Source organism: Populus nigra, chromosome 11, assembly GCF_951802175.1.
Source record: "Populus nigra chromosome 11, ddPopNigr1.1, whole genome shotgun sequence".
NCBI classification, from domain to species: domain Eukaryota; kingdom Viridiplantae; phylum Streptophyta; class Magnoliopsida; order Malpighiales; family Salicaceae; genus Populus; species Populus nigra.
This window is the reverse complement of record NC_084862.1, coordinates 10,527,302-10,539,721: the sequence shown is the minus strand read 5'-3', so window position 1 is coordinate 10,539,721 and position 12,420 is coordinate 10,527,302. Positions and strand designations below refer to the sequence as shown.

Sequence of the window (12,420 nt, the reverse complement as noted above, 5' to 3'; positions counted from 1 at the left end):
CCAAATTGTGTTCATTGGTTAAAATAAAAGTTTATTTTTTAATTGGTGAATTTATAAGAATGTCCATACAAACATATTCATTCAACCCAATTAAATATTTTTAGGAATATTTATAAATTGAAATTGACTTAAGAAAATTCATAATTCCAACGATAATAAAAAAATAACAAAAATTTATATATATATATATATATTCTAAGTTTTATTTTAGATGGATATTAAGTTTAAACTCTTGATTTCTAACATAAATACTATAAGTTACATGACATCATTTCATATCATAATTTTATTATCAAATAGCTTAAAAAATAAATAATAAGAATACAAATGATATATAATTTAATCTTAAATAATGTTAATACACACACACATATTGCAATAAATTCTATTCTTCATGCATATTTAATTGAAATTTATAATTTATGTTGATTTTGAAAAGAAATATAATAACTAGTCCTTGACCCTCAATTTTCAAACATTTTTATAAAAAAATACAAGAATATAAAAAAATTTCTGTTCCAGTCTTTTTTTTAATAAATGTAGCTATTTCCAAAAATAATTATATATTCAGCATTTTTTCATATTTTATTTTATTTTAAGCTAGATATTAGAAATAAAAAAAAAACAGAAGAAAAAATCTAGTACAAGCAAAAAACCAATAAAAAAAACAACTAGCGAGAATAAAGCAAAAAAAACAACAAGTTGAAAAATAAAAATGTGATAAGTGAAAAAAAATATTTGAAAACAAATGAGAGAAAAATAAATAAAATATGATAAATCCAATATTCTTTTTCATATTTTCCATATCCTAATTATATATTAGAATTTTTTATAAAGTTCTAATGAACAATCCCAAATGAGAGTTTTCCAAGGTTTTTCCCAATAAATATTTTCCAACAAGTTCTAACCTCTTTCCTTTGCAACAGTGAAGGCTGCCATTACAGGAGATTTTTTTTTTTCAGTTCAGTTTTTATCAAAAATAAATAACTAAATTGAAATGTGTTTTTTTAAGAAAATAAAACCGAACCGAAATCAATTCAAACCGACCGGTTTCAGTTTGGTTTGGTTTATAGAAAAAAAAACCGGTTCAAACTGGTTTGACTCGATTTTGACTTGGTTTTCTTGGTTTTGGCTCGGTTTTTTTGGTTTGGCACGATTTTTCTGGTTCGGTTTGGTTTTTTCCAGTTTGGCTCGGTTTTTTCGGTCTGGGTTCGGTTCGGTTTGTTTTTTTTTAATTTTTTGCTTATAAAACCGAACCGGTCAGTTTTTTCAAAATTTTAATCGGTTTAATCAATTTTTTTTTACAATTCAATTTTTTTAGTTATTTTTTTCTGATTTTATCGGTTTAATCAGTTTTTTTTTCATTTCTAGCTACTATTTGATATAAAAATATTTCTCTCTAAGAAAATATAAAAAGTAGCACCCTTTCAAAAGAATTCAAGAAGATAAAAAAAAATATAAAAGAAAATATAAAACTCTTCATCTCTCTCCTCCAAATAAATAAAATAATTATAATAAAAAAAAATGAAATATAAAAAAAATCATCACCAGCACAGGTTTGCAGTTTAGGCCAGCTATACATGACTGACCTAGCGCCAATGGAGGTACGTGGAATGTTTGGGAACATAATCTTGATGTAAGTTGTGTTTTTTTTTTTTTTTAATTTTTTTATTTAAAATAATTATATATATATTTTTTTATATTGTTTTAATATACAAATTTAAAAATAATTTTTTTTATTTTAATATATTTTTAAACGAAAAATATTTTAAACTATTATTACTACTATAATTTCAAACATGTTTTAAAATAATTGAGAGTTTAAAAGTGTAATTATGTTTGTTTTTTTAAATAATTTTTTTTTAAAATATATTAAAATAATATATTTTTTATTTTAAAATATTTAAAAAATATTAATTTAAAAAAAAAAAACAATAAATTCTTCTTAATTATTTTTAAAACACAAATTATTCAAACATCCCATCCCATTGCGAACCACCACGTCACAACCTCTAAATTGAGCAGTAAACTAGTCCAAACCTCAGCCACCATCATCCTACCACGAGCTCTCACAATCTAGCCAAACCCTGAAGAGCTACTCTTGACCAAGCGGGCAATCAGTTTTTTTTCCTAGAACAAGCTGCGAACCCACAACAAATTTGATCCACCACTACGACCATGAAAGTCTATTTGAACAATTAACGCTCCAGTCAGACTTGAACCAGCCAAGCACCGACCACCCACCATCCCAACCACTTTAGCAGCAACATGTCCTTAGCCGCCCAGAATGGCAGTAATGTTGTTTGAGGAAGAGGAAGCATTAAGATCCAAAAAAAATACCCCCAATCTCTTTTGTAGTTGGTGGTGAGTTACACCACCCCCGATGAATAAAAGAGGTTGGGGGCCCCGATCTGGCCACCAACGCCCGTCAAGGATAATCAGTAATCAGTGCCTCCACATCCCGAAAAATCCTACAGGGTGATTTCTGTGCCAAAATATTTGAATTCAAAACTATATTCTTATATCAATTTTGATTGTTGTGTAAAAAGCTATATTTTCTTTTCTTCGAATTTTGAATTATATGGGTTGTGGAGTTTTTTTTTTCTTTTGATTTATATGGGGTGTCCGGGCCAGCTTGCGCGCACCACGATTATTCTCCACGGTCCACTGGACATCCTGCAAGCCCAAGAGCAGGTAAGGCACCGCGGGGGTGACAGGCGTGCACATAGAGGATTGAACCCGGGACGGGAGCGAAACAAGTCACACGGTTGACCACAGCAGCTAGACCCTCAAGTGCGTTGTGGAGTATATTTTGCATTCATTGGATGTTTGTTTTCTATATTTTTTGTTACTTGTGTTGAACATGTATTAAGGCTTGAGGTTTTATATCAAGTTATTTGAATTTGAAGCTATAGATGTATTTGTCATGTGTTAGCTTTGTTTTTTATGAAAAAAAAACATTTTATGAAAATTATATATGCTAGTGGATTTAATTCAATTTTAGTTTTCATATTAAGGCCACATTCTTAATATCTAAATTTGAATTCTAATTATTGTAGAAGTTTTTAACATTGAGAATAATATTTTTAATTAAAGATTTTAAATTTTAAATTTTCAGTTTATTGCAGCTGTATTTTCAAAATTCATGAAAAATAGCTTTTATACAAGATTTTTAAATTCAAAATTATTAAAAATAGATGTTATGTTGTGTGTCTATGCATTATTTATCTTTTGTGTTGATTGTTATTTTATTTTATTTTATTTCACTTGAGTAGAGTCTTGAGGCCACAGAATTATCAAGAATATGATTTATTTTTATAGCATTTATTTATTTTTTCAAATAAAATGCTTTATGGTTATTTTATCCAGTATTTGATATCTTGGTAATTAAATCATAGATAAATAATGTATTATTTTAGTCTAATTTGAATAATGTTGTTAACTTTTTTATTTTAATATGTATGTTTAGATCTATATCTTTGAGGATGCCTCTAATAATGTCCTTTTAAGTTGCTTATCTGGTTTTTCGTCTAAGTACTTCTTAGTTAACTTCCTCACATGCAGGCTGACTTCATTTAATTTTATTATTTTTATATTTGAGATATTTATAAATTTTTAGATGTGGTGATTCATTAAACAAGTTTGATGTTAAAGATTTAAACAACTCTTTTATCTCTTATTTATACTTTTAGTTTACCTAAATGTCCCACGTGACAAAATATCATGAAATTCTATTAAATGATTTCATAATTTTATTTGTAAAAAGCATAGTTGAAAAATAATAAAAATTTAAATGGTTTATATTACAGCTTTTGTATTATTATTATAATTTTTTAAATAATTTAAGAAACTTATGATAAAACTCATTTAGTGTTAGAAGAATTGTTTATTTCTTATCATCTAAAGATGTTAATAAAAAAAAAACATGCAATATACTTGCCATATTAAATCTTATAGTATAACCTTTCAATAGTTTGAGTAAAAAACAACACTAATATATGTCATAACCTATTTTTAGGTTATCCTCTAAAATTTACTATTTTTCCTTTTAAAATAAAAAAATTTAAAAATAAATAATAATACAAAGAAAATTGGCGATTTAACAAAAGAAAGCCAAGGAGGATTTCAAATGTATAGAAAAATTAAGTTGTAATTTTGGATGAAATCAAGAGTTTAATTGTACCCTATTAGATCCAAGACTTGAGAGATAATATAAATTTAAGGTAAAATTAAATCATTATTGGATGAATTCGCATAACAATTAAGCTAAAAGATATAATTAGATTTTTAATAGGTTGATTTGACTTAGAATGTGTTTGGCAGTGTGTTAATGGTTGCTTTTCAAATAACTTTTCGTGTCGAAATGCATGCTAATGATTTGTTTTTATTTTTTAAAAATTATTTTTGATATCAGCACATCAAAACGATCCAAAACGTACAAATCATATTAAATTTTATTCAAAAAAAATTTTGAATTTTTTGGGAACACAGTTTGGACCGCGTTCCCAAACAGTTTCTTAATCATGCGCTAATTAAAAAGTTTAACCATGTTTAAGAATTAATTTGTGTCAAATTAAAGAATTTAATTAAGTGCAAGACTTAATTATAGTTTAAATGGGTCAAATTAATTTTATTAAGGACTTAATTGGTGAAAAAATAAGTTTGAGAACCCAATTTGAACTTAATTGAGAAAGTTTGAATTTTAAAGGACCAAACTTAATTTTAACAAAGTTAATTGTTAAAATTAGGGGTAAAAGTACAAGAAATTTAGAAGTTTATGGTCATTTAGAAGTTAAAATTGAAAAAATCCATAGCCAAAAACTTTTTGAAAAAAATGCTAAACTTTAAGGACTTACTTAGATGGAAGACGGGGTGAAATTAAAAAAAAATTAAAAATTTAGTAGTTAATTAAATGTTAATTTATATAAATCTAAGATCAAGAATCACAATAAAAAAGATGTTAAAATTTAGGGTTGATATTAAAGTTTAATAAGGATAAAATTATATAAAATCAAAAGTTTAAAGTCATTAGAAATGCAATTAAAAAAAATTAAAAATCAAAAAATTAAATTAAATTTTAATCAAATCTTTAAATTAAAATTTTAAAAGCAAAAACAACAACTTGATGTCTTTTTACCGACTGAGCACAGTTTCATTTATTAAGCCGTTCATGTTTAGGTTCTAGGAGTCTGATCGATAAAGCTAATCTATCAATTGAGCACGACGACATTTGATATGGGCTTGGACTAATTAACTCAATCGTTTGTATATAAGGCTGGAATAGTAAGTGGGCCTATATATATATATATATATATATATATAGTAATGTATTGCTGGTGTACTTTACCTTCGAAGTTTGGGTTAGCACAATAAACTAGTGTGATGAATTTTTTATTTGATTTAATTTTTATTTTTAAAAAATTAAATTTAGTTCAAACCGACCGGTTTTGATTCGGTTCAGTTATTTTGGGGGAAAAACCAGTTCAAAGAGACCGACTCAATTTTTTCTGGTTGACTCGGTTTTTTCTAATTTGGCTCGGTTTTTTTCCAGTTTTGCTTGGTTTTTTCTTGTTCTGCTCGGTTTTTTTCTGGTTTTTTCTGGTTTGGGTTCGGTTTGATTTTTTTGGATTCAGTCTTATAAAACCAAAACCGAACCGAACCACTTGGTTTTTTAAAAATTATAATCGGTTTTTTTTCACGCTTTGGTTTTTTCAATTATTTGTTTTCTGGTTTTCTTGGTTTAATCGGTTTTTTTTTTGCTCACCCTTACAATAAACATAAAATTTTAGTAAAATAATACAGTTTAAAAAAAAATAGTGAAATAGCATAGTTTGATTATGTCGTGTTTTTGAAACGTGACATTGTTAAATTCCAATATTTTGCCTCAATCGATTGACCAATTTGATCTAATTTTATTAACTAGTAGACTGGTTCGCACAAAAATTATAATTTATGAAGTTTTTCTTTCAAATATATTTTATGAGTTAAAATATATATCTTTGTCAAATTTGTAGACTAAAAAAGTTATTGTTCACTAATTCTGAGCAGTTGCGTGTGAGTATTTATGTACTAGTGGGGCATTTTTAGAGCCAAGAGAAGATTTGATTGCTCAAGACTATAATAATATCTCAAAAGAGTTATACATAACTTTTAATTTGACCATTCGTTCATGCTTAAATTTTTATGGGAGTTTCTAAAAGTTGTTTTTTTTATAGTATCTATTGCATCGTTACACGGACCATCAAATCTTTAGATATTAAAAATCTTTTTAAGATTTCTGGTTTTGACGTTTTAAAATTTTTCTTATTATTTTTAGAATTGATCGACTGATTCACTAATCATTACAAACCAGTCAATCAATTAAGTCAAAAATAGCATTATTTAATCATGATATGCTTTTAAAATACAACATGGTAAAACCGTGTTATTTCACCGAAATATTTTGCTCCTATATTAATTCACTAACATTTCTAATTTTGTGATTTATCCTTGAAGTTTAAACAGGCACATTGTAACATCGTCCCACAATGTTTGGGAATCGACAGGCCTAACGATTGAACAGCTGGATGAAGTGTAAAATGAACCTTACAGGAATAAACTCTGGCAATGGGAAGACTTGCAGTGGATCTATTGTTTGGTCTCCATGCTTTCTACTTCTCAATTCTCATAACTTGTTTTTTACCCGTGTGTCTCTCTTTTTACCATGATTTGGTAGAAGCAAGTGTACTCTGGTTTATTTTTACGTTTTAAAAATAATTTAAAAAAAATTAATTTTTTTATTTTAAATTAATATTAAAAATAATTTTTAAAAAATAAAAAATATAATTTTAATACTTTTTCGAGTAAAAATTACTTTAAAAAATTCTAGGAAAAGAAGGGAAGAGAGGAGCACATACAAGGTGGAAGTGCCAGACTTCAGAGAATGACTGGCTCTGTTAGCTATCCCAACACAGAGAAGAGGAAAATTAATCCTGTTATTGTAAGCAGTGAAAAACTAAAACAGGAAAGACTCTCTGTAATTTTCTTCATTTATTGCTCACCATGCATCTCTGCCTCATACCTTAACAGCTGATTAAACGAGGCTACTCACAAATAGCTTCGTTTAATTGTATCTGATCAACCAAAAATCTGTGCTGACTGTGAATAATCCCTCCCATTCTTTATTTTATTTTTATTTTTTTAATATAATCTTCAACAATAAAAAAATAATTAATAAAAAAATGGGGACCAGAAACCTTAGATAAAAAAAAGCGAGCTGTTATGAAGATTCATGCATGTACCCTGATAGCAACACAAAGCTGGGTTCTTGAGGTCCACATGAACCTACCTCTTCAATAGCAAATCAATAATTCAAATAAAACGTGCTCTTCTGTTCTGAGATTGGCTTCCGTCTGCAGGAATATTGTCTCAATTTGTGCCCTGTTTGCTTCTCTTTTATTTTATTTTATTTTTAAAAAAGGGAGGGTTGAAGGATCTTTCAATTATTGATAATAACAGCAGGTGCTGGTCCTCCCATGGTTGGGCCCTGGACTAGGATATGACAGAGGAAGATTTCTCAATTTTACAATATTTTTCCAATATGGGAATTTCCATGTTTTATTATTTTAATTTTGTCAAATTATAGCAGTTTTTAGCTCAATGTTGTTAACATAACAATTTGGGGAAAAAACATAAAAGAAATTGATCCCCGTTGTCGGAAAAATCATTTGATAAATGTACAAATGAAGAATTATAACTATAAGAAATATCACAGTACACATGAATTGTTTTTTTTATGGTTTTTTCGGTTTTATGTTTATAAAACTAAAACCAAACCGAACCAGTCGGTTTTTTTAAATTATAATTGGTTTTTTTTACGGTTAAGTTTTTTCGGTTATTTTTTTTCGGTTTAATCGGTTTTTTAGTTTTCATGTAATGTTTTTTTTTTTAATTTTTACTTGATTTATGAATAAAATTGTTTTTTTTAATATTAGTGTATTTTACTCAATCTTTTTCATGTGCGTGTTGGTTTTTTATAATTTGAATTTTCTATGTAAATGGTGATATATGTAACAATTGTCATCTATTTTATTTATTTTTACATAATTTTGATAACATAATCCATGTTTATGCTTATATGAGAAGAGGGAATACATAATAATTACTCAATGCTATCTTAAACTAAGATTAATTAAGAGAATTAAGCATGATAATCACATCATGGTTGGGATATCACAAAATCAGTCTGATGCACAGCCTCTCAATCAAGTAGTTAGTGAGAACATAATCCAAAATCGTACTTCTAAGCAACCACACTCTTCAATTTGGTTGAAAGTTGCAAGAAAAAAAAAAAAGTAAGAATGATAAATCCCTGATGTATCATCACCGACACCTTCTTTTGAAAGAATGCTTTTAGATAAAGCATGACCTGCAGCTCCCTCTCCTTCCCTCCTGCACCTCTGAAATCTGCTCCATATCTGCTAGGAAGTTTCCTTGAATGTACTCACTAGAGGTACATATAGATGGTCGCAAAATCGAATCCAGCATGCAGGAAGATCGAACGTTTCCTTTGCCATTTGAGACAATCATACAAAGCATCATGGCTAGTTAAAGAAATTTTCAATCAAGAAACCAGCTAGCTCCCATGATCTCTCTAGCCCCTCCACTCCATTTCTCAAACAGATAATTGATAGTTACAGCTTAACTAAAATATTCTCCCCAGGTTGAAGCAAACCTAAAAGCTTAGATATTTAGCTGAATTTCAAAAGTTAAATGTGTATATATATAGTACCATCTTTAATTTTATCTTTGATCCTAACGTTAATGATGTGATATAGCATATAGCCTCTCTTTCCTGCTAGTTTACTGACTTGATATCACCAGCTAGTATTTTTGTTATTAGTTTAATTAATTCTGCAACTCTTATGGCGGACTGGGTTAACGCTAGCTTGGAACATCTCTTTCAATCTTAGATTTAACTTTTGTACTCTAATTGTCTTGTTACTTCAGCCCCTGATGTCATTCCTTTCCTTCTTTTGCTAACACTCTTCGCACACTTTCTTGTACAAATACACCCCTCCCTTGTAACGCAGCCAAAATACAGCCCATTCCCCGCCAGAACTTCTAACAGTTTATGAACTTCATTTTTCAGTATCTAAACCCTGCAACACCTTCTCTACAAGCTTCTTGTGAATGGCAAGTTTCAGCACCTCAAGAGCCAAGTCCAAGAAGATCATTCTTTTCCTTAACATCACCTTTCTCTTCCTCTTCTTTTTCTATCTTGCAACCTCATATTTTATCGATCAATCCACTGAACCAAAAGTCACCACAAACCATTCTTTAGTGCTTCAAGAATCGATCAAAACCGATGGCTGCAGCGGAATTCATGACTACATAGATTACAGGTCCAAGTGTATTTATGTCAAGTCTCATATTGGATGCAGGCCTAAAGGGTATATAAACTATCTTCAAATCTTTTACTGTACTTGTGGCCAATTTTCCATGCTTGGCTATATTATGTTGTTACTGTGGCTGGCTGTTCTGTTCTATCTGTTAGGCAATACAGCAGCAGATTACTTCTGTCCCGCCTTAGAAAGCTTGTCCAAACTCTTGAAGCTTTCTCCAACTATTGCTGGTGTCACCCTTCTTTCACTTGGCAATGGCGCTCCGGATGTTTTTGCTAGTATTGTTTCCTTCACTAGGTCTAGCAATGGTGGAGTTGGCCTGAATAGTATTTTGGGTGGCGCTTTTTTTGTGTCTAGTGTGGTGGTTGGTGTTATAAGTTTATTAGCTGGTCCTCGAGAGATTTATGTTGACAAGTCTAGCTTCATTAGAGATGTCTGCTTCTTTCTGTTCTCTCTCTGTTCTCTTCTCTTGATTATTATTGTGGGGAAAATATCCTTGTGGGGTGCCATTTCTTTTCTTTCTATCTACTTGGGTTATGTCGGTGTGGTTTGCATCATGCACTTTGATCAGTACCGAAAAGAGAATCGTTTAACTGTAGATGGCAACCAGGAGGAGGATTTTTTGGAGAGGGGTATACCTTTACTTGGTTATGTTGATCATGAAAAACCAATTTTGGTGGACAAAACCACTGCTGATGATCAGCGAAGTTCATTGATTTTTTGTAATCTCGATTCTCCCTTTTTTTATTACCTGGGTAGCCTTCTGTATGTTTTGGAGTTACCTCTGTCCTTGCCTAGAAGATTGACTATACCTGTGGTTAGTGAGGCGAGGTGGTCTAGGCCATTTGCAGTAATTTCTGTGGCGTTGGCACCAATTTTATTGGCTGCACTATGCACCTCCCAAAAGGAAAAGGAGTTTGGTTCAAGAAGCAGCCTAGTAACTTATTTGATAGCAGTATTGACTGGGATGGTTCTCTGCAATCTTGCATGCGTGACAACAACGAAGTCTAGCCCACCAAAGAAGTCCTTGTTCCCTTGGCTTGCTGGTGGCTTTTTGATGAGTGTAACTTGGACATATATTATCGCTGAGGAATTGGTCTCTTTATTGATTTCACTAGGCTATGTACTCGGGATTAACCCTTCAGTTCTCGGATTAACTGTCCTGGCTTGGGGCAACTCGCTCGGAGATTTGATAGCTAATGTTGCCATGGCGATGACTGGTGGGGCAGACGGCGCCCAAATTGCAATATCAGGCTGCTATGCTGGTCCCATGTTCAACACATTGCTGGGTTTGGGCATTTCACTAGTCATCTCATCAGGGTCCAAATATCCATCTTCATTTATCGTCCCTGAAGACCCTTCTCTCTATGAGACTATAGGGTTTCTGATGGGAGGCTTGCTGTGGGCCCTTGTGATCTTGCCGAGGAAGGACATGAGGTTAGATAAGTCTCTTGGGATTGGTCTCTTAGCTATATATCTCTGTTTTCTGTCTCTGACGCTGGCCAGGTCTCTTGGTCTCTTGAAACTTCATGGGTTTTCTTAGTCTCTTCAAAGCTAGAGTAGAGAAGGAGCATTTAGAAATATTCAACCCTGTACTTCAACTAGCTACACCGAACTGTACAGTATTATGAGAATCAAATAATCAAGCTGGTTAACTTTTAATTTTTGTTGTAGCAAATGCAATATAATTGTGGAATGATGCTCACCACCACCATCACTTTGGTTTTTGTTTTTGTTTTTTTTTTGGACAGGAAACCCCATGATCACTATTATCGATATCATAAACCTCTTAGTCAATATTGTGAACCTGCGATAATGTTTTGGGATAGGATTTCTTTTCTTCTAAACTTCCAAAACATCACAGTCATCACTTGTCCTATATACTGTATTGGCCGCCATGCTATAAGCAATCCTAGCTACTTCTGACCAGCCAGATTTAAAGAATGTGGTTCTTACAAAAGTTATCTTCTTCGTGGCCTCGAAGCTCGCTAGACCTTCTCTTACCTTCCCTGACGACAGCCACAAATCCCAATCCACCATTATAGACAGCTGCTGCAGGCACTCGAAGAAAATCATGCACAGAAAAGATGCATGTGTATATATGTTTCAAGTCGAGAGCTTAGAAACTAAGTATGGTAATTGAATTTACTTTATTAATTTTATCAAACTTATCCTGTGTGTGAAGTTTTATGGGATAAAAATCAGGCCAAATGATTGAATAAGATAAGACGTGATTTAGGTGGGATGCCTGTGTATGAAGCAGGCTGGGGGCGGCACCACAATATATGGAGAATAACAATGTCTGGAAAAAAAAAAAAAAGATTCTCAGTAACTGGTGGACATGGCCACATCAAACTTTGGATGTTTCTTGCAAATTGGTAGACGATGCCTGCATCGCGTGCAAGATTATTTGACATGAACGTAGAACTGACAGGACTTTCCTACCAAACTGGAGTGGTCATGAACAATATGGTCCATAAAAATCCATGGACCTGTGTGTTAGAACAAGTGGGTGCCTGTAATAGACACGAAGGTTAACGCTGCACGGAAGGGACCGAACGTTTTGGTTTTTGCTCAACATCTCAATTTGAACCCAAAATGACTGGGTACCACTGGCTACAGGGTTCGTTTGGAACGTGCGTTTGTTTAAATTTTAAAATATTTATTTTAATTAAAAATAATTTTTTATATTTTTATATTGTTTTGATATACTGATTTTAAAAATAATTTTTTAAAATAAAAAAAATATTATTTTAATATATTTTTAGATGAAAAATATTTTAAATTATAACCGCTATCATAATCCCAAACAAGTTCTTATCTAAAACCAAGCAACCAACATAATAAATGGAGGAGTCCCAAGTTAAAAGACCTCAAAGGTAAAATACTAACCATTATAACAATTACTATTACTAATTACAATTACAATTAAAGTTATTTTCTTTAAAAAAAACCAAACTACAACCCGTGACAAAAACATTTCACTAAAACAATGCTAAGACTTCTTTTTGGTCCCTCGGGGATTTTTTTTTAATTT

General features: G+C 31.0%; 1 protein-coding gene across 1 annotated transcript; it reads left to right on the top strand.

The window, feature by feature from the left end:
- Positions 1-8,845: 8,845 nt before the first annotated feature.
- LOC133668048 (cation/calcium exchanger 1-like) lies at positions 8,846-11,045 on the top strand. The gene has a single exon (XM_062087790.1). The coding sequence runs from the start codon at positions 9,172-9,174 to the stop codon at positions 10,924-10,926; it is 1,755 nt and encodes a 584-aa protein (XP_061943774.1). The 5' UTR covers positions 8,846-9,171; the 3' UTR covers positions 10,927-11,045.
- Positions 11,046-12,420: the final 1,375 nt, after the last annotated feature.

Coding starts and splice junctions, on each gene's coding strand:
- LOC133668048 (XM_062087790.1), top strand. CDS start 9,172: ATGGCAAGTTTCAGCACCTCAAGAGCCAAGTCCAAGAAGATCATTCTT.